The 18,905-nt window shown below is 48.9% G+C and overlaps 1 protein-coding gene across 4 annotated transcripts in view; it reads left to right on the top strand.

Moving 5' to 3' along the window:
• The first annotated feature begins 4,731 nt into the window (after positions 1–4,731).
• The window catches only part of CHST11 (carbohydrate sulfotransferase 11), a 278,318-nt gene continuing 264,144 nt past the window's right edge, over positions 4,732–18,905 (top strand). For 2 of the 4 annotated variants that reach the window (XM_082349929.1, XM_082349931.1), the window contains exon 1: positions 4,732–4,986. In XM_082349929.1, the coding sequence (XP_082206055.1) occupies positions 4,869–4,986 (118 nt within the window). In that variant the 5' untranslated portion in view covers positions 4,732–4,868. The remainder of the gene's footprint in view (positions 4,987–18,905) is intronic. The other 2 variants (XM_082349930.1, XM_082349932.1) reach the window with 1 other exon arrangement.

Genomic DNA, 18,905 nt, shown 5'->3' on the forward strand with positions numbered 1-18,905 from the left:
GCGCGTGGAGACGGGGAGGGTGGTTGAGGCCACCTAGAGGGCAGTCGGAGGGGGCTTGGGGTAGTGCCCAAGGGTCCGAGGGTCTGACAGACCTCCTTCCTCAGTAAGGGAGGGAGAGGAGTCTCTTGGGCCTGAACTGGGTGGAAGGGCAAAGGCAGCATCAGAAAGTGAAACAGAATAATAGCGCCTCTTTCTTCCCTCCTTCCTCTCCTTCCTCCCCTATTTTCTTCCCTCCCTCTCTCCTTTCCTCCCTCTTTCTCTATCGCTTCTTCTGTCCTTTCTTTCGTCCCCACCTTGTTCTGAAAGGCCAGGGAAGAAGAGCCTCGCTCAGAGCCATGTCATGAGTAACCCACTTGTGTCCTTGTGGTTTACCTACCTGAAGAAGAGTTGTACCCTAAGATCTCCACATGCTGTGGGCACATGGTTTCTGATTCAACTCCACAAATATTTACTGTGCTCTGGTTAACTGAGTGTACTTTGTGCTGGAGGTGCCAGAGAGATGCAAACAGGCAAAGCCCATCCTGGGAGGAGTCAGTCTGGTGCCCCTGGCTGATGTTGGCCCAAGACATGCCCCCCCTTCCCCAAGGATGCAAAAGAGCTCTCTGTCTACCAGTGCCCTAGGCCCACATCTCTCTCCAACAAAGTGCAGAAACTGGCGCCAGTTCTGCAAGATCTGAACAAGACAGTACATTGAAGGCATCATCTACAGGAACGAGGTACAGCTCAGCCTGCAGGTATTGGCGGGCTTGGTAAATATCTGTCGGTTCACTGCTGATGGCAGACACAAGCCGGAATTCTGATTTTGCATCAGTTTCTTCCTCTCCTCTGAATTTTCCAAGATCATCCACACACATAGAACTTTCTCCTCAACACCGTGTTCAGGGGCCACGCCAGGTTTTGAAATAGACCCCAGATTCATTTGTATGTTGTTTCACTTGGAGAGTAAGATTCATGCCTCACAATCAACCAAGGTTTATTAGCCAGGCCCCACGATGAGCCTGGTGTTGATTTGCAGAAACTCTTGGGGTAAAAGGGAATTTAGAAAAATGAAGGAAAATAAGGTCTGAGGAGGGATGAAGGGTTGCAGCCAGGAAGACTATTTCTTTTTTTTTTTTTTTATAAATGTATTTATTTATTTATTTATGGCTGTCTTGGGTCTTCGTTGCCGCACGCGAGCTTTCTCTAGTTGTGGTGAGCAGGGGCTACTCTTGGTTGTGGTGCGTGGGCTTCTCATTGCGGTGGTTTCTCTTGTTGCGGAGCACGGGCTCTAGGGTGCGCGGGCTTCAGTAGTTGTGGCACATGGGCTTTAGTAGTTGTGGCTCGCGGGTTCTAGAGCGCAGGCTCAGTAGTTGTGGCACACGGGCTTAGTTGCTCTGTGGCATGTGGGATCTTTCTGGACCAGGGCTTGAACCTGTGTGCCCTGCATTGGCAGGTGGATTCTTAACCACTGCGCCACCAGGGAAGCCCCAGGAAGACTATTTCCCAAATGCTTTGGGCTCTCTGACTTCCTGGCCTGGATGGGATGTGGAACAGTGGGTGAGTAGTTCTGGTTGATACATGATGAGCAGAAGTGACACGTGCTCTTTCTAGGTTGGATCACTGAATTGTTGGGGTCAGACCTGCGAGAGACCCTCTTTCCTCAGGCACTGCAACCGGCCAAGTTCTAGGTGGGGGCTGCTTCGGCCTCATCCTGTACATGGTATTCCACATGTTCAGCTCCTCTGCTGACCCACGGCAGGCATGTGGTGGAGCGAGACCTAATCCCTGGTTGTTTTAAGACACTGAAGTTAGGGCTTGTTTGTTATTGCAGCATAACCTCACCTGTCCTGACTGCTACACTTGGAAAACAAAAAACTTGATTTGAGAGGCAGCCTTCCATTGACCTCTCTTCAAAATTCAAAATATCAAATCTCCTTTCTCCTCAGTCTTATCAGTCAACACTGTCCTTTATCTGGTCGATATTTATCATGTAGCATGCATAAAAGATACAACAAAGTTTTGTTAGGATAAGAATGGAAAGAAAACAATGACTGTACTTGTGGTTGGGAAGTTTATTACTGTGTGATGAGGAGACAAGAAATAGAACTTTTCTCTCACCCCTAAGGGGCACAGAACAACAGAATCGCAGACCACTACCACTGACCGTGACCGTAGATTTTAGAGGGGATCTAATTTAACTTCCTAGCCCAAGAAGGCATCACCTCTCCATCTCAGATTTATTTTTACCTACCAGGTGCCAGTCGCTCTGCTGAGCACTAGAGAGAAACAGAGATGAATAAAACTCAGCTTAGTAGGTACAGTGACCCAGGAGGGGTTTGGACCTAGTGCTCAGAACACAGAGGAGGAAAAAGGCCACTTCTGGTGAGAAATCAGGGAAGGCTTCTTGGAAGAGGTGGTAGTTCACTTGTCAGAACCTTATCCCTCACTGTATGTTTGGGCCCATTCCTGACTGTGAGAATGCAGAAAGGTATGCTGGGCATGGTTCACCATCCTTCCTCACCAGGTGGGCCAACTCAACTCACCATGACCCACCAGGGATTAGGCTTCTGACCTCTCCCTTGGCCCTGAGACTTCCCAGACTGCCTTATGCGTGTCCAGGCTTTTGTCCAGGTACAGTGTGGTCTCTGCCCTGGCAGGCGAGGGACCAGTTGGGTGACCTGGGAGCAAATCCCAGCCTGCTCTATAAAACTAGGAGTTAAATGAGAGCCTGCTGTTCTAGGCCAAACACTGCAAGTGCCCATCTAGTCATGCTCCCTGCGGGGAATCCCTGCCTTGGTCAAGGATGGACAGGTGGGTGGGTAAGGGCAGCTCCCATCCCTGATCTCCCGTTGGGGGGAATCACTGGAGAATGACTTTGTACTGGATCTTGTTCAGCTCGGCTGCTTTAGTAAGCAGCTCATTCACAAGTGAGCACAAATTAATACAGTACAAACCGGCTACATAAATATCGTGCTATAATTGATTGTCTTCTGTAATCAAAGGCAAGGCTGCTGACTTTGTTACTTTCCCTGCTTAGCAACTGCTGGAGGAAGACTTTGCGTGGAAGGGAACTGAGGTTGTTGAGGTGGTTTTTGCTGCAGGTATCTGTTTGCAAATTGTGTCTCTGATGTATTGAGAGGAGGATAAGGCCCATTACATTCAGATTCAATAAGTATCAAATGCCTGCTGTGTGAGAGGTATAGAAAGACCCATTATCTTATTTCATCACTAATTGCGTTAATAGTAGTAAAGATCTGATAATGTGCGCAAAACTTATTGTAGTCTTTACAGTAACTTTTTTTCCTGGTATATATTATCGTTGGAATTTAAATAACCCTTTAGATCTTCCATTCTAGGTAGCTTGATAAGTGGACTATAGGAACCGATTTTCTCCAGCTAGTACTAGGTAGGTGAGACAGTGATCTCTGCACTGTTTACCTGCATCCAGTTTGACTGCTAAACAATCTAAACACATGGAACTGGAATTTTTAAGTCACTTCACTCAACACAAGAAAGCAACGCCATCTTTCCATTTACCTGCCAACGCTAAGGCGGGCTTGGTTTTTTCCAGCAGTTGGTTGTACTGGGAGGAGTGACTTAGTGGGGGCATCCTCTCCCATCCACCCTTCTAAGACTCTGCCCTTTGGAGGATTTGGAGGGAGCTCTACGCTTTGGGAAATCAGGCTTCGAAAATCCACAAAACCCCTTTTGCCCTGTTGAGGTGGGGTGAGTGTCAGACTGCATAAATCCCGGGGAAAGCTCAGCTGTCTCCTGACCCCTGAGAATTACGCAGTTTTCCTAACCTTGACCTGAAGTCAGACGTCTTTAATCCCTTTCCAGAACGTCGCTCGTGGTGGGCTGTCGTTGGAAAGAAAAAACAAAACAAAACAAACAAACAAACAAAACCCTAAAAAACAAAACAAACCCCCCCCCAAAACCGCCCTATTCTGAGACTCGGGAAAAGGGCACTCGCTCCCTGGGGGCTGGGGACAACTTCCCGGCTACCCTGCCCAGGGATTTTAAATAATCGCGTACCGCCAGACCCCTTCGCGCTTCCAGTGCCCGACCCGCACCCCGCCACCTCCCTCTTCACAGGCCGGCAGGAGGGGGTGGCAGCACCGAGGCGATTTTATTCGTATTTTTTTCCTCCGGGTTTTGTCATAGAAACGCTGACACACAACCACCAGACTGCACGCTGACACACAACCACCAGACTGCGGCCGGCCCGGCGGGGGACTGAGGGCTTTTGGGACCCTGCGGGAGCGCGGCGCGCACTCCGCGCTCCCCGGGAAACAGCTGGACGCGACCAAATCCCCGGTAGGGGCGGGGGGAGCGCGACGCTCCGCCCCGGCGCTCGGGTCCCTCCCTCCGCCCGGCTCTCCGCAGGCGCCCTCCCCTCGCCGGGGGCTGTGAGTTGCATTTGGTAAAACCCAGCCCCGGAATATGTGGCTCTTTGGAGCGCAATGAAGTAGCCTTTGGAGAGGAGGGAGGGGGCCCGTCCGACAGCCACAGCGGCCAGAAAAGCGGCAGCGGCGGCGGCACCACCACCGCTCGCCCCCCAGCCGCCTGGCCCGCGAGGAGGCAGCGGCGGCCGCTGGCGGGGGCGGAGGCGGCGGCGGAGAGGCGAGGAGGAGCAGCGGGAGGAGCAAGAGCGCGCAGCCGGCGGGTCCACGCATCTCAGCACTTCCAGAGCAACTCCGGCGCCTTCCACACCCCTGCCCGGGGCTGGGGGCTCCGAGAGCGGCCGCGAAGCCAACCCTATCCTCCCTGCGAACCCTGCCCAGCCCTGCCCTGCGCCTCCCGGGCTCCGCTCCGCGCGGCGGGTTTCCCGCTCCTGCGCTCCGGGCGCGCCTCCCGGACGCCCGGGTCCCCGCAGCCAGGACAAAGCCATGAAGCCGGGGCTGCTGGAAGTGATGAGGATGAACAGAATTTGCCGGATGGTGCTGGCCACTTGCTTGGGATCCTTTATCCTGGTTATCTTCTATTTCCAAAGTATGTTGCACCCAGGTAGGGGGCGCGTTAGCGTGGTTTTGTTGGATATTTTCTGCTCTCTCGCGCTTTTGCTCCCTCGCTCGCTCCGCCTGCCTTCTGCCTCTTCCAACCTTACCTCTTCTCTGTGGGCCACCTCGGGGTTCCTTGCTGACCGAGTCCGCCCGGATACCCGAGTCGGGATGGGGAGGAGGAGGAGGAAAGATGTGCTCTCTCTTCTTCTTCCTCCCGGCTCCAGGCTGGAGGATGAGACCCGAGGGGCGGTAGTTTTGTTTTGTTCTGTTTTCTTCTTTGTGTCTCTTGTCCGTCTGTCTGCGAGGTAGCAGGGCAAGCTAGAGGTTGTGGGAAGCTGCTGAGGGTGGAGGGTGGGTTTGAAGAGAACGAAACTCCTTCCCGGCTTCTGCCGAGGTCCGAGGATGAAAAAGGCGCCGGGAGCCAGCCGCCCGGCGCCCCAGCGCGCTGCCTCTTCCTGGTTGGGGGGCCGGGGGCGAAGGGTGCGCGCCCCGGCGAGGTTGCCAGTCCCCTCCGCGAGCTGGGGAGCCCGGGGCTAGGCTCCCACGTGTCCGGGGCTCGGCACCGCGCTGAGCAGGTGTAGGGAGAGGTTGGGTGCCCGGCACTGCCCCTCCACCAGGCTGCGGATGGGGTCCGGCGCCAGCTGTTTGCCCCGGGGTTCGGCTCCGGCTCCGCATTGACCTTGCGGCTTGTGCCCCGGGGCCTGCTCCCTCCCCGCAACCCCGCTCCCGACCCTGTGCTGGGGGACTCAGAGCTCCTGGGTCGCGCGCGCCACCGCAGTTTGGGAGGAAACTTTGGCCGGGTCCTGGGCTGACCGTCAGGTTGCATCCCCCACCTCCTGCGTTCCGAGCACCCCCGGGCCCGCCGGGCCGTGTGGGAATGAGCCCCCTCCCCGCAGTCCCCGGTGGCTTAGACAAGTTCCACACCTGAAATCTGCACTCGGGAAGGGACAAGGCTTGCTCCTTCCGAGGGGCGCGAAGGAAAGTTTGAGACCTGGGGAGGGAGGGACGACCTCGACCGTGGCGGCCCCGGGTTCGCAGCTCCGCTCTGGAGCCCAACAGGTAAAACCTTACAAAGAAGCTTCCGGGGCAACGGGAGTCTCCCCGTGGAGCCATGGTCCTCCACCCCACCAGGCCCCCACTGGGCCACATCGGCTCCCAGATCCATTTTTCACGCCTCCGAGTTGCCTTTCTCAGTATAGTCACAGCAGTAACTTGCTTTTATAATTGCAAGGAGGGAGGTGCAAACACATTTCCTTCCAGGGCTGTAGGGTTGGTGTTTTCTTTTTGCCTCCCGCATTCTCCTTTCAGTGTGTGTCTAACCCAGACGCAGCCCCGAATTCATCTAGCCTGCATTTGGGTCGACGGCATAAAGCTGTTCTTTCCGTCAAACAGGCAGGGCTGCCCGGTGCGGGATTCCTTGACAGCTCAGGGCAGAATGGCCTCTCTGCCCCGCTGGGCCTGGAGCAGTTGTTAAGGCGGCCACTTTGCCAAGAATATGGTCATATGGCCTGGCACTACCACATGTAACCTCAGGACACCAAGCCAGCCTTGTAAAGGGTGGCTTTTGTTTGCAGCTGGGTATTTTTAGTTTCATGTCAGCAAACTACAGCGGTGTTTGTCTCCTCACCCAAACCGGTGGTTGTGAAACTTCTAAGGGAATTTAAAAATGGACCTGGCTTGCTTGCCGGCTGCCAGGCGACGGTTGCGATGGGCAGGACCAGACAGACAGTGCCATCCCGGGCCAGATTCCCCTGGGGCGGGGTGGGGGGGCGGGGGCTGGAGACTGGGTGGTGTACAAATACACTGGAGCTCCAGCGGTTTAAACAAAGGGCCGAATGATTTGGTCTAGACACTACAGATGTGTTTAGGCCACTTAAAGTTTTGCCTGGACCGAACATGCCAGGTAATTCTCTGCAGAAATGCCTGGAACAGGGATGAATATTAGTCTCCGGCAGGAATGTACTTTAACTTCTCTGTACCTGTTAATTGTCCGGTGAGATACTAACTAGAAAGACTGCTACTGTCCATGGTTTTCATGCATCCTGGGCTTTTCTTATCCTCTGTGAGAATTAGGAAATAACTGTCTAGCCAGAGATACCAGGAAGAAATTCCCAACTTGTAATTTGCACTTTGTGAAAATTTCCAGCTCCAGTTGGAACATTAAGTTGACTTGAAAGCAGTGGTGTTAGCTCCTTTCAGTCTGGCCTTTTGGAACCAGGGACAGAACCTTTTCCAAGGCTATGCTGATAAGGATCCTCTGCTCTCAACCTTGGCTTCCCTTCCGGGTCCCACTTCCTCCCCCAAAAATAGCATTTGTTGATTATTTGTGTCTATATGAACATGTTCTTCTGATACTTTCCCCCAGTCCATAGCAAAGACTACTTTCAATACATGCTATTGAATGTAGAACTGCAGGTAATTCAATTGAAAGGTCTTCCTTATTTTTTTTTTGGCCACGCGACAGGCGTGTGGGATCTTAGTTCCCCAACCAGGGATCGAACCTGCGCCCCCTGCAGTGGAAGCGTGGAATCTTAACCACGGGACCGCCAGGGAAGTCCCGAAAGGTTTTCCTTATTTTGAATTACATATGGTTCCATGAAAACTCCATGTCAGTGTCAATGGGACATAAAAATATGCTTTGAAATTCATATTAAACATTTACCCCCCCCCATTTTATTAAACTACACTGTTGATGACAGCTGATGCTATATCTTTTTCCTACCGCTTTGCATTTCCTTAAAAGTTAGCTGCTCTTTGGTTCTCCGAAGGATTTAGGGTAATGATAGCTGATCCTTTAGCCTGGCTCTGCAGTTTCTGTTTCTCCAGATCACTCAGGGAGAGGCAGAAGGGACCACAGCATGGCACAGATTGTGTTGCTAAAAATTTGGAGCCCTCTGGCAGGAGGGCTATTTCTATTTCTATCTGAAATAGCAAAGTAGTATTCAAAAAAGAAATGGATTCCTGGCTTCGTTGATGGCTAGAGAATACCTGGAATGTGTGAGGAGAGAGAGAAAGAATAAAAGGAGACAGCTGGCGGGGTGGGGGGGCGTGGCGCTGGCTGTCTCTCCCTCTGATTCTAATCTAGGGTTCATTGTCTTCTGTACTTTTCTAATATATAAACTTTAGTAATTGATCTTTAATTTGGTTGGAGGGTTCAGCAGAAGTGGGCCTTGTCAGTAAAGGCAGTTTTCTTTAGAGCTTTGACACTCTGAGTTAATAGTCTTAGGGCAGGGACTGGGTTTTAGACCCCATTCTAACCCCAGTGTTTGGCACAGTGCCTGGTACATAATAGTTTCTCAATAAAATATTTGCTGGATGAATGCATGAAGTGGCTAGACTCTAGGAGACCTGCTTCTCCAGTTTCTGGGAAGGTTACATTAAACCTTGCCAAGAATACCTGGTCAGTAAGTCTGGCTCTCTAGGAGGAATGTGGAACACCGGGGACAAGGTCTGGACACTTCTCTGCCCTCCTGGCCTCTGAGATCCCCCGAGTCATGGATCAGGTTTAAGCTCATCATGCGCCAGACAGGAGCATTCCCCATGGCCTAGATTTGCTGCCCTGAAGTGTGAGGCGGTGAGACACTGCTTGGGTGTCCTGGGTACTGGGGAGGCTTGGCCTCATTTAGCCACTGACCTATAGAACCCCATCTGCAGGGGACACCTTCTGTGGGCGTGAACCGCTCCTGATGTCGGTGAGAATGGAGCTCCATGCCTGTGGTTTCTGCACAGGTTTGACTCCATCAGCGATCATGTCCTGTGAAAGTGCCTCCCGAGCATTGACGTGGCTCGCATACCTGCCGAGACCATACCTGCCCCAGATGGCTGGCCTCTGATGGAGCTGCGTTGGGCCAGGCAGAGCTGAGAGGCCGCCAGGCTGCATTTGTGCTGAGTGTGTGAAGGCAGCTCCTCTGAACCTTCCCTTTGTGTTACTCCGTAGGGTTGTGGTTTTGTTTGAAAGCTCCTGTTCATAGGAGAGAAGCCTGCGGAGAAAGCCTTTTTTTCTCTCTTGCTCTTCCTCTCTCTCTTTTTTTTTTTTTCCTTTTGCGATATGTTTACTTTCATTGTCGCTTGGGATTTCTTTGCCTTGCTTGAATGTATTGAAAGATTATACCCTTTATTTAAAGAGTTCTTGGGTTACCCCTTTGTAGTTCACTTGGTTAGATTGGATGTGAAATGCTCTTGGGTTATAATTTTAATTTAATTATAAACGTAATATGTGCTCATTTGAGAAAATTTAGGAAGTACAGAAGAAAAACAATCATCCATTAATCTACGACCCAGAGGCAATGGGTACTTTTTTTCTGTATATTATGGAATATATATATTAAAAAAAATTTGAGATCACATCCTGGATTTTGTACCTTGTTTGATAGATAATATGTATTTTAGACAAATACATCATTATGGTCATTATGGTGACCAGTTATTAAGTTTAAAGACAGAAAATTTAACCACAAACTTTTAAATTTATAGAGTTGCATATACCTCTCACCTTCCATCCCCACCCCTTTGCAGGATGTCAGTTTGGTATCATGTCTTTTTTTTTTTTTTTTTCCCCCTGCATGTATTTAATTTTAAAGAATCTTTTTGCTGATACATGAAATGAATTTGGAGTTATACCAGTTCATAGGGACTGTTCTTTTATATCTGACATCTTTATCCTTTGAAAAGTTGTCAAGAAGGTCTCAAATATGACACTGTTTTAAATCCTGGAAACAGCATTAAATGACTGAAAGATAAGATGTTTCTAGCATGGGGTCTCCCCTTGGTGGTTTAAATGTTTGCACCTCAATGGGGAATTTCATAGTTGCACAAAGGTAAGACAGATACACTTAGGCAGTTTCCTTTCACAGTTATAGCTGCTGTCCAGGAGTCTTCATTTCGTTGCCTCTGAAATAAAAGTGGTGATTGGGCACCAGAAAAAGAGTGGTTGGGGTACTTCTGATGGGTGAGGGGTGGGAGAATCCACCCTCCAGCAGAGGCTGCTGTTTGTATTTATCTGGATGAAAAGTCATTTTGCTTATGACGAGCTCTGTGGGCAACAGCCATTTAAAAACAGGAAATCAAAGGCTTACAAGCATGGGTACCACCCTTTCCCTTCTTAAACCCACGAAAAGGACAAAGCTCTTCTTAATCTGGGGACGGTGAGTGGAAAGACTTTCGTGAAAGTCACGGCTGCTTGTAAGGTCAGAGTCTGAGACAAAACAGAAGTTGTTTTACATACTCATTTTCACTTTTTAGTTTTTCTTCTCTTGACTTTTGAGACCCCATCTTTATCACTGGTGAAGAGGGAGGCAGTTCTGCCTCTGACATCATTGAATAATCTGATCTGTCCATTAAAAATTCCTAGAATTTGTAATTTGATGCATCTCACACCAGATGTGATTGATCAGAAAGTAAGAGTGGAGTTGCTTTTTCTTTCTCTCTGTCTCTCCTCTACTCTGTGTGGGGTATTGTTCTAGGCACTGGGGATGCAATGAAATATTATTTTTGCCCTCATGAAACTTACATTCTAGTGGGATAGGCAGGCTTTAAGGAAATTCAGAAGTCACATAGGTGCCACATCAGATGGTGTGAAGAGAGAAAAACAAAGCAGGGGAGATGAATGAGGGATGTGAGAGGCCAGGCTTGCAATTTAATATAGAGGACGTTACGGGATGTCGCTGACAAGACGACTGGACCACAGAGACTGGAAGGAAGTGAAGGAGCTGACCACGTGTCTGCCCAGTCCCAGGCAGAATGTTCCGGGCAGAGAGCAGCACAGGTCTGTGCCCTGCGGCAGGACCATGCCTGACAGGCAGCTCTGAGTGTCTGGAGCAGAGGGAGGAAGAAGCTGAGACTAGGAGGTGGAGAGAGATTGTGTGGGCCTTGGCCGTGACTGGGGACAGGATGGGAAGCCCTGGAAGAGTTTGGGCCGAGGACTGTTGGGGGATGGGGCACAACAGGGGTGGATGAACCGAGGCCTCTTGCTTGCGCTTCTGTGTTTATCTTCAGCAGCCCTTGGGTGCACTTGGGTGAAGTGGTTACCATGTAAATCCCACTTCCCCTCCACCACCCCCCCACAAACTAGACCACCCCGTTGTCAATTTTTTAAAGCAGTACAAATCAGAAAAAAAAAAAAAAAAAGATTTGACAGGAATTTTAACTGAGCTTGTGTTGGGAAATTCTTAAAATGTTCCGGGTGTGATCTACGGCATTCATAGATGAGAACAGCCATCAACAGCCGCTGACTTATGGAAGCACTCAGGAAAAGTAGAGATTGAATGGATTGATGATTTGGGAGTGAAAGACCCAGGTCCTACTGTGGGCATTCTGCCTAACCCTATGAATTATTATGTTTTATCAATTCTAAAACACTCATTTTTTTCCCCACATTTTCCTTTTTATGAAATTTGATGTGTTGTAATTGATAGTATCTTAGCACTGTGCTGACCTTTAACGGAGAGCCTTTTTTTTTCTCGGAGGAACATAAAGTGGCAGTGTCTTACAGTTGATGGCTTCGGACCCACCTCTGTAAATCGTGAAAGTACTTTTTGTAACCCATGGTGCACTCCATAACCTCAGTCAGGTGATGAAAAATGGCACTCAGGCTGCAACTGAGGGCCTGGAGGTACCTGATTAGCCCTGATCACCTGCTTCATACAGGCTTTGCCGGCGTGCAGGCCTTTGAGTCTTTTCTGCTGTGCCTGGGAAATTTGCACCTATTTTCAGAGCCTCAGGGCTTGCAGTTAGCATGTCTCTCTGGTTAACTGATGAGGTTGGTAAGAGTCAGAATGGGGACGTGGGGGAGTGAGTTATTTAATGTGGGGCTCAAACCTGGAAGTTCACAGAGAAATAGACCTCGTGATGTTTCTTGAGGAAAATGTCACTGATGTGGATTTTTACTTTCTTTCGAGGCCACTGAACGCCCATGGCCTTCGTCATTTCTCTTCTCTAGCCCTTTTAGAAATGGGTAGTAGTTATTTGTTTACTTGTACATCTCCACATTTTGAGGAACCTCTACCAGGTTCCTCTTTATAGCCTCTAAGGTCGGCCCAGAGGTGCTTAGGAAGCATTTAAAGAGTAAATAAGTGATTGGCAAAGACGTCTCTTCTGCCCCCTTGCCCACCTCACCAATATGCGTACGGCCCAGAGGGAAGAGCCAGGTTGGTTTGCTGTATCCAAATAGCTTCTGGTGCGGTCTTGTTTTATTTGTCTCCCAAACCTCTTTGCTCCTGGTTTGCTAGGATTCAGTCAGGCTTCGGGGCAGGAACTAGAAAGCGGTCTAGGTATTTTAAGCAGAAAAGTATTTAATGGAGGGAATCTTGTCCTTACCAAATTGTTGGGAAGGCTGGAGACATAGAGCTGTCGGCTGGACCTCCGTGAATGAGTCTCAGCTAATAGTAGTAGTATATGTAATAACATATAGGCAAACATATATTGGCACGGCTGCTCAAAAAAACTGACCCACTAAGTGTGCTACCACTTCTGAGACTGTCTCTGGAACTACTGAATCCAAGAACAAACTAATGACACTGAGAACCTGGGATCAGAAATCTCAGTTGCAGAATCGGGGTGCTTCCCCCACTGCAGCCACCTCTCGACACCCAGAAAGCCATAGGGTGGTCCCTTCCATGCTGTTGCAGAAAAAACCCTCACATCCCCGTCCCCGGGAGGGTGAAAACAACCCAAAAGGCAGGAAGGTGTCCTCTTTCTAAATCTGAAGTGAGTGCTTCTATTTGGGGGAGTCAGACTCACATTCAGAACCCTAGCTTCAAGGAAGCCTGGGAAACACAGCTTTTAAATCAATAGCCTCTGCGGTATAGAAAGACCTTCTAGAAGGGGGTGGAATGGATGGTGAGCCGACATCCAGAGTACTCACCACACCCTATTGGTAAAACATATGTGAGCAGCCATCCCCCACATATTTTGTTTATAGCAAGTGTATACATATCACTCCCATTATCTAAATATGTAGGATAAGGATATTTCTAAGTTTCTAACAATAGTGATCGTAAATCCACATGTTCATTACCATCTGGGAAGTTCTGTTATCTAACTCCCCGTCAACTCCAAGTCTCTCATCCTTTTTGCCTTGTGATATGGCATACAAGACTCTGGGAGAGAGAGGAATGCCATTTTCCTGTGTGCGTGCGTTGTGAGTATTATCTCCAAGCTGTAGTTTCTTTCTTTTTTTTTTTAACTTGGCCACGCCGAGCGGCTTGCGGGATCTTAGTTCCCTGATCAGGGATTGAACCTGCGCCCCGGCAGTGAAAGCACCACGTCCTAACCACTGGACTGCCAGGGAATGCCCTCCAGGCTGTAGTTTCTTGACTGGGATCTCTTTAAGCCTCTATTCCATTTTATGAGGATTAGTTTAGGTGAAAGTAGATAATATAATCTGTAAATCTACTTACGATTCAGTTATAAATGGTGATCCATCAAAATATGCTGAGAGCAGTGGGGTGACTGAGTTCCTTTGTCCTTCTTCCGTCTCCCTCCTCAGGATGCCTGAGTTTCGTAAATGGCATGTAACTTGCTATGACAGTTTAGATGGGGGTGTTTGTTTCGATTAATATTTAACATGAATTCATATTTTTAACATTAAATTTCTTTTTCTAGAGTCAATGAAAATGGAAGGCCTGATGTTTCCTTCCCAGGCCCCTTTGTGCTAGATCGAATGTCCACTGGACTTTGGGACCCCAGGTGTAAACTGGTCTTGAATATAGTTGCTGATTGTCAGACCTGCCACAGTCAAGTGTGGGTGAAAGTACAGTGTTCACCTGGAGCTCGTTCTGGCAGTGGTGAGTCCGAGTTCGGCTTTGGATACATAGTATGGGCAGGAATGATATTTCCAGTATCACTGGAGTTCAGGTCCCACTCAGATAGGTATGGATAGAAATAAAGAAACTCGGTAATGTAAGCGTTGAAATCCTAATCAATCTCTGGCTTGAGTGCTTATCTTAAAAGCCTTGTGAAAAAAAACCCACAAAGGCAACGCCAGTGCAATAGGCTGGCGGATGGGTTTCTGTTAGAAACTGTTAACTTCACAGGATCCCAGAAGAGGGAAAACACAAAGGCCCCTCTAAGGTAGTGTTGTTAACACTTTACATTTCTTAACAGTGGACATATTTTACCTCCAATACTGTTGTTCATGATCGTTCACTATGGTGGAAAAAAGCACAGAATTTGCAGCCCAGGACCAGCGTTCAGGCCCTGGCTGTCCACTGTATCCATTCGACATCACTCAAGATATTTTTGTTGAATACTTGTTAAGGGTTAGGCTCTGTGCTCGGTGCTGGAGATACAGCAGGGACCCAAACAGACATGGTTCATGTCCTCATGGTACCTTCAACGGACGGAGACATAAACAAATGCATGTTTAAACCATAGAGTGTGTGTGATGGTGACAAGTGCTGCAGAGAAAAAATAAAGCCGGGAAGGAGGATGTGACATGGAAGCGGTGAGGGGACTACGCTTTTAAATGGAGGGGTCCGGGAAGGCTCCCTGAGAAGGGGGTTTTAAGATTGAAGGAGATGCGGGTATAAGGGGGATGAGCTGATAAAGAAATTCAGATATTTATTGGGTATTATTTCCTGGAGGCTGACATGGGTCACGTGCTTAACATGTATTATTCCTTACAGGACTCTTACAAGGTTCACCTATTATAGTCACCATTTTACAAGGCGAGGTGGGGAGACTGAGGTCACACAGAGAGGAACTGATGACACGAGAGTTAAACCATGGTTGTCTGACTGTTGCTCTGAATGTCTAGTAGGGGCTCTCAGTTGGGGGCTCCCCCCTGGCCCCCACATTTGGAAATGTGTCTCGCCATGCTTGTTTGTCCCAAGGATTGAGGACATCAATTTAGTGGGCAGGGCCAAGGATGCTAGACATCTCGCACGGGGTGGGATCTTTGTGCCCATCAGATAGTCATCCTAACCAAGGGCCAATGATACTCCTCCTGGAGAAATACCTCAAGACCCTACACGTTTCATCGACATCTGGTATAGTACCTGGCCGTACTCGATGACTTGGGAGGGTGCCCGGCTCATTGTAGGGGCTTAATAATTGATTGAATACAAGTCACAAACGCAAGAGATTTACTCTCCTCGTTTGCCAAGGGAAGGTAGTAATATTATCTCTCTTCCGCGGTGGTGGTGAGGATTAAATGAGAAATGAGATGTGAAAATACATTGAAAATGGACGCAAAAACAGTGTATGCATATTGTTAAAATAAATGCACTGTGTTTCCTCATTCTAAGATTTTAATCTTTGTGTTGACAACAACGCTGTTGTGTTTCATTCTGCTGGAATCCTGAGCAAATGTTTTCATGTTTATCCGTTTCGTGGGTGTGACCTACCCTGTGAGGTTTACCGAAAGGGTCCTCTGTCTAGACTCCTATGATATCGTCTTTCTGGATGCCCTGACCCTCTGTCTGCTGTGCTGTCGCACCTCCCATGCCAAGGCCAAAGCTTAGCTGTGCCTCTGTGTAGTGTTTTGCAAAAGCTGAGTTTACCCTGTGAAAGATCAGCTTGCGGTTCCATGCTGAATGCAAAGGACATGGGTTTTCCCCCCAATTGTGCACATAAATTACCCCTCAGGTTCCCGTTAGCTTTAAGAAGTGACACTTGAAAAAATACAACCCAGGGCACCCGTCAGTGCCATTTCTGCAGCGGAACTCTGAGGAGGATGAAAGTCGTTCCAGAAGAATAGCCATTAAGGAACGGCAGCCCTTACAGGAGCCGTGGTTGGGTGCATTGCACAGGCCAGGACCGAATGGCCTGGGTCTCCACATTCGAGCCTGTGGTGTGCGGAGGAGGACTTTCTGAGTTCTTCTTGCACTGGGGCCAGTCACCCCCCCCCCCCTTAACTGCGGGCCTGGTGGGGCTTCCTCTGCTGGCTGGCACTTCTAGCAGGGGCAGAGGCCCATTTCTGCCCGTCATCACCAGAGCAGGTACTGAAGTTTAGTTGAAAGACTGTAATCCTGATTTGCGCGAGGCCCAGGGTTCTTCAGCCTGAGACGGAGGGCCTATCTGATGCTCTTCCACTCCGCCTCTGGCCCTTCAGACAGTTCCTGCTGGGCTTAGTGCTTAAGGGAGGGTGGGAGTCTGTCAGTGCTCCCAGTTCTTTACAAGAACTTTATCTTTTTAAGCACGTGGCGCGCCGGATGAACTTCCCACCTCATCTAACTGATTTAGACCAGTGGTTCTCAACCGGGGACAGTTTTGCTCCCTTCTCCTCCCCAGCGCAGGGACATTCGGCAGTGTCTGGAGACAATTTGGTTGTCACAGCTGGGGAGGTGGGTCCTACTGGCATCTAGTGGGTAGAGGCCAGGGATGCTGCTAAACATCCTATAACACACAGCACAGCCTTCCACAAGGAATACTCCAGCCCAAAATATCAGTAGTTGGGAAATCCTTATTTAGATTCCATATGTTGCTGATGCTTTACTAAAATAACACTAATGAGATGATCACTTAGTGATACTATGTATCAGACAGTATGCCAGCTGCTGTACTTGGATAATCACATTCACTCTTCACCACAACCTGGTGAGATGGGCGTTTACCAATCCCATTGTACAGATGAGGAAACTGAGGCTTCGAGAGGTTAAGAAGCTTGCCTGAGGTCATAGAGCTGGAAAGTTGGGACAAGATCCTGCCTGGCTTAGGTCTAACTGACACCGGAGACTGTTCTCTTCACCTCACCAGTGTATCGCATCTACATGTTCTTGGTTTTAGCTAATTAGGTCAAGAAGTAATTATTTTATAAGGGCCTTAAGCACAGCTGTAGATTCTCTGTGGGGCATTCAGTGATAGCCCCTTCTCTTCTTACCTACACTCTATCCTGGGTGAGCACATCCCCTCTTGGGGCCAGTGCTATCACCTGTGTTCAGATGACACTCACCTCTCTTCAACTTGGTTGCGTCTTGAGGTAAAATTCCAGTTCATATGTTACCTCCTGTGTGAAACCAACATCCATCTCCTCTTGGCCAGGTAAGCGGATGGGTGTCCTTCCCCTGTGTCCCAGGGTACTTCCTATGTGCACGCCTCTGTCATTACGTGCGCTGGTGCATTGGCTCGTCACGAGCAGGCCGTGTCTTGTGTGCCACGGTATCCCAGCACCTAGAATAGAGCCTGGTAATGGTAGTTGTCTTACTCCGTTTGGGCTGCTGCAACAAAATCCCACAGACCGGGTGGCTTATAAACAAGACATTTGACCTCTCATTGCATCGCCACAGGGCGGAGGGGGTGAGGGAGCAGTCTCGGGCCTCTTTTTTTTTTTTAAATTAATTAATTAATTAATTAATTTATTTTTGGCTGTGTTGGGTCTTCGTTTCTGTACGAGGGCTTTCTCTAGTTGTGGCAAGCGGGGGCCACTCTTCATCGCGGTGCGCGGGCCTCTCCCTATCGTGGCCTCTCTTGTTGCAGAGCACAGGCTCCAGACGCGCAGGCTCAGTAGTTGTGGCTCACGGGCCTAGTTGCTCCACGGCATGTGGGATCTTCCCAGACCAGGGCTCGAAGCCGTGTCCCCTGCATTGGCAGGCAGATTCTCAACCGCTGTGCCACCAGGGAAGCCCTGGGGCCTCTTTTTGAAGGGCACTAATCCCATTCATGAGAGCTCTGCCCTCATGACCTAACCACCTCCTAAAGGCCACGCCTCCTAATATTATCACCTTGGGCATTAGGTTTTCACAGTATGAATTTTGGGGGGACACAAACATTTAGACCATAGCAGTAGTCACGTAGTAAATATTGATTGAAAGGACGAATACATTGATAGTAATTGGTGGCCAAGAAGAAAATCCTTTATTGGGATGGCAGGTATGGAATTTTCAGCAATTTCACTGCTGATTTGATTTCGAGTGTGATTCTACAATGAGCTGCCAGGTAAGAGAGCAAAGAGCAAATCACTTAACACCCTGGTTAGATGTAGACACAGCCAAAAAGTGAACAGTTCTCAGAGATACGGTTATTATAACGCTGTAAGCAGTGTGTGCCGGGATCTGCAGATGCAGCTCGGAGTACCCTGCTAGGGCAGCGCTGCCCAATAGAAGATGCTGTTAGCTGCATATGTCACTCTAAACTTTCTAGTAGTTGCATTAAAAAGGTAAGAAGTAACAGGTGAAATTAATATCTAAAGTAGCATTGGGACTTCCCTGGTGGCGCAGTGGTTAGGAATCCGCCCGCCAATGCAGGGGACACTGGATCGATCGCTGGTCTGGGAAGATCCCACGTGCCGCGGAGCAACCAAGCCCGCGCGCCATGACTACTGAGCCTGCGCTCTAGAGCCTGTGCCCCGCAGCAAGAGAAGCCACCGCAATGAGAAGCCCACGCACCGCAATGAAGAGTAGCCCCTGCTCGCTGCAACTAGAGAAAGCCCGCACACAGCAATGAAGACCCAACGCAGCCATAAACAAGCAAAGTAGTATCATTTTAAGAGGCAATACATATTAAAAATCATTGAGATATTTTGCATTTCTTTTTTTGTACCAAGTCTTCAGAAACTCAGTGTATATTTTACATTTACAGCACATCTCAATTCAGATTCACCACATTTCAAGTGCTGCATACTGAATAGTGCAGCTCTGAAGTGTTGGAGAACTTTCAATGCATTGGATTTAAGTTTTTTTGTTTATTTTTTTCTCTTTTTTTTGCCCCTTCCCCCCTTTTCTAAGGGGATGTTTTCCTTCCTGGGTTTAAGCTGTACCCTTTGGGAAGACTATTGATTCTCTTAGGACTCTAGGTGTTAAATAAGAGATATATGTTGTGGAGTCGCATATGTATAGCTGAAGTAATTTCAGGCCTCTAAGGAATCTTCAGTCTTGTTAGCTAATCAATCGCCATCTGAAGCTTGACTCTCCTAATGAGAGCCTAACAAACTCTGTAACCTAGAGAGTCTGTCAACTTCATTCTACAGATGAAGTAGTGGAAACTCAG

Source organism: Balaenoptera borealis, assembly GCF_965194805.1.
Source record: "Balaenoptera borealis genome assembly, chromosome: 13".
In the NCBI taxonomy this organism is placed as follows: Eukaryota; Metazoa; Chordata; class Mammalia; order Artiodactyla; family Balaenopteridae; genus Balaenoptera; species Balaenoptera borealis.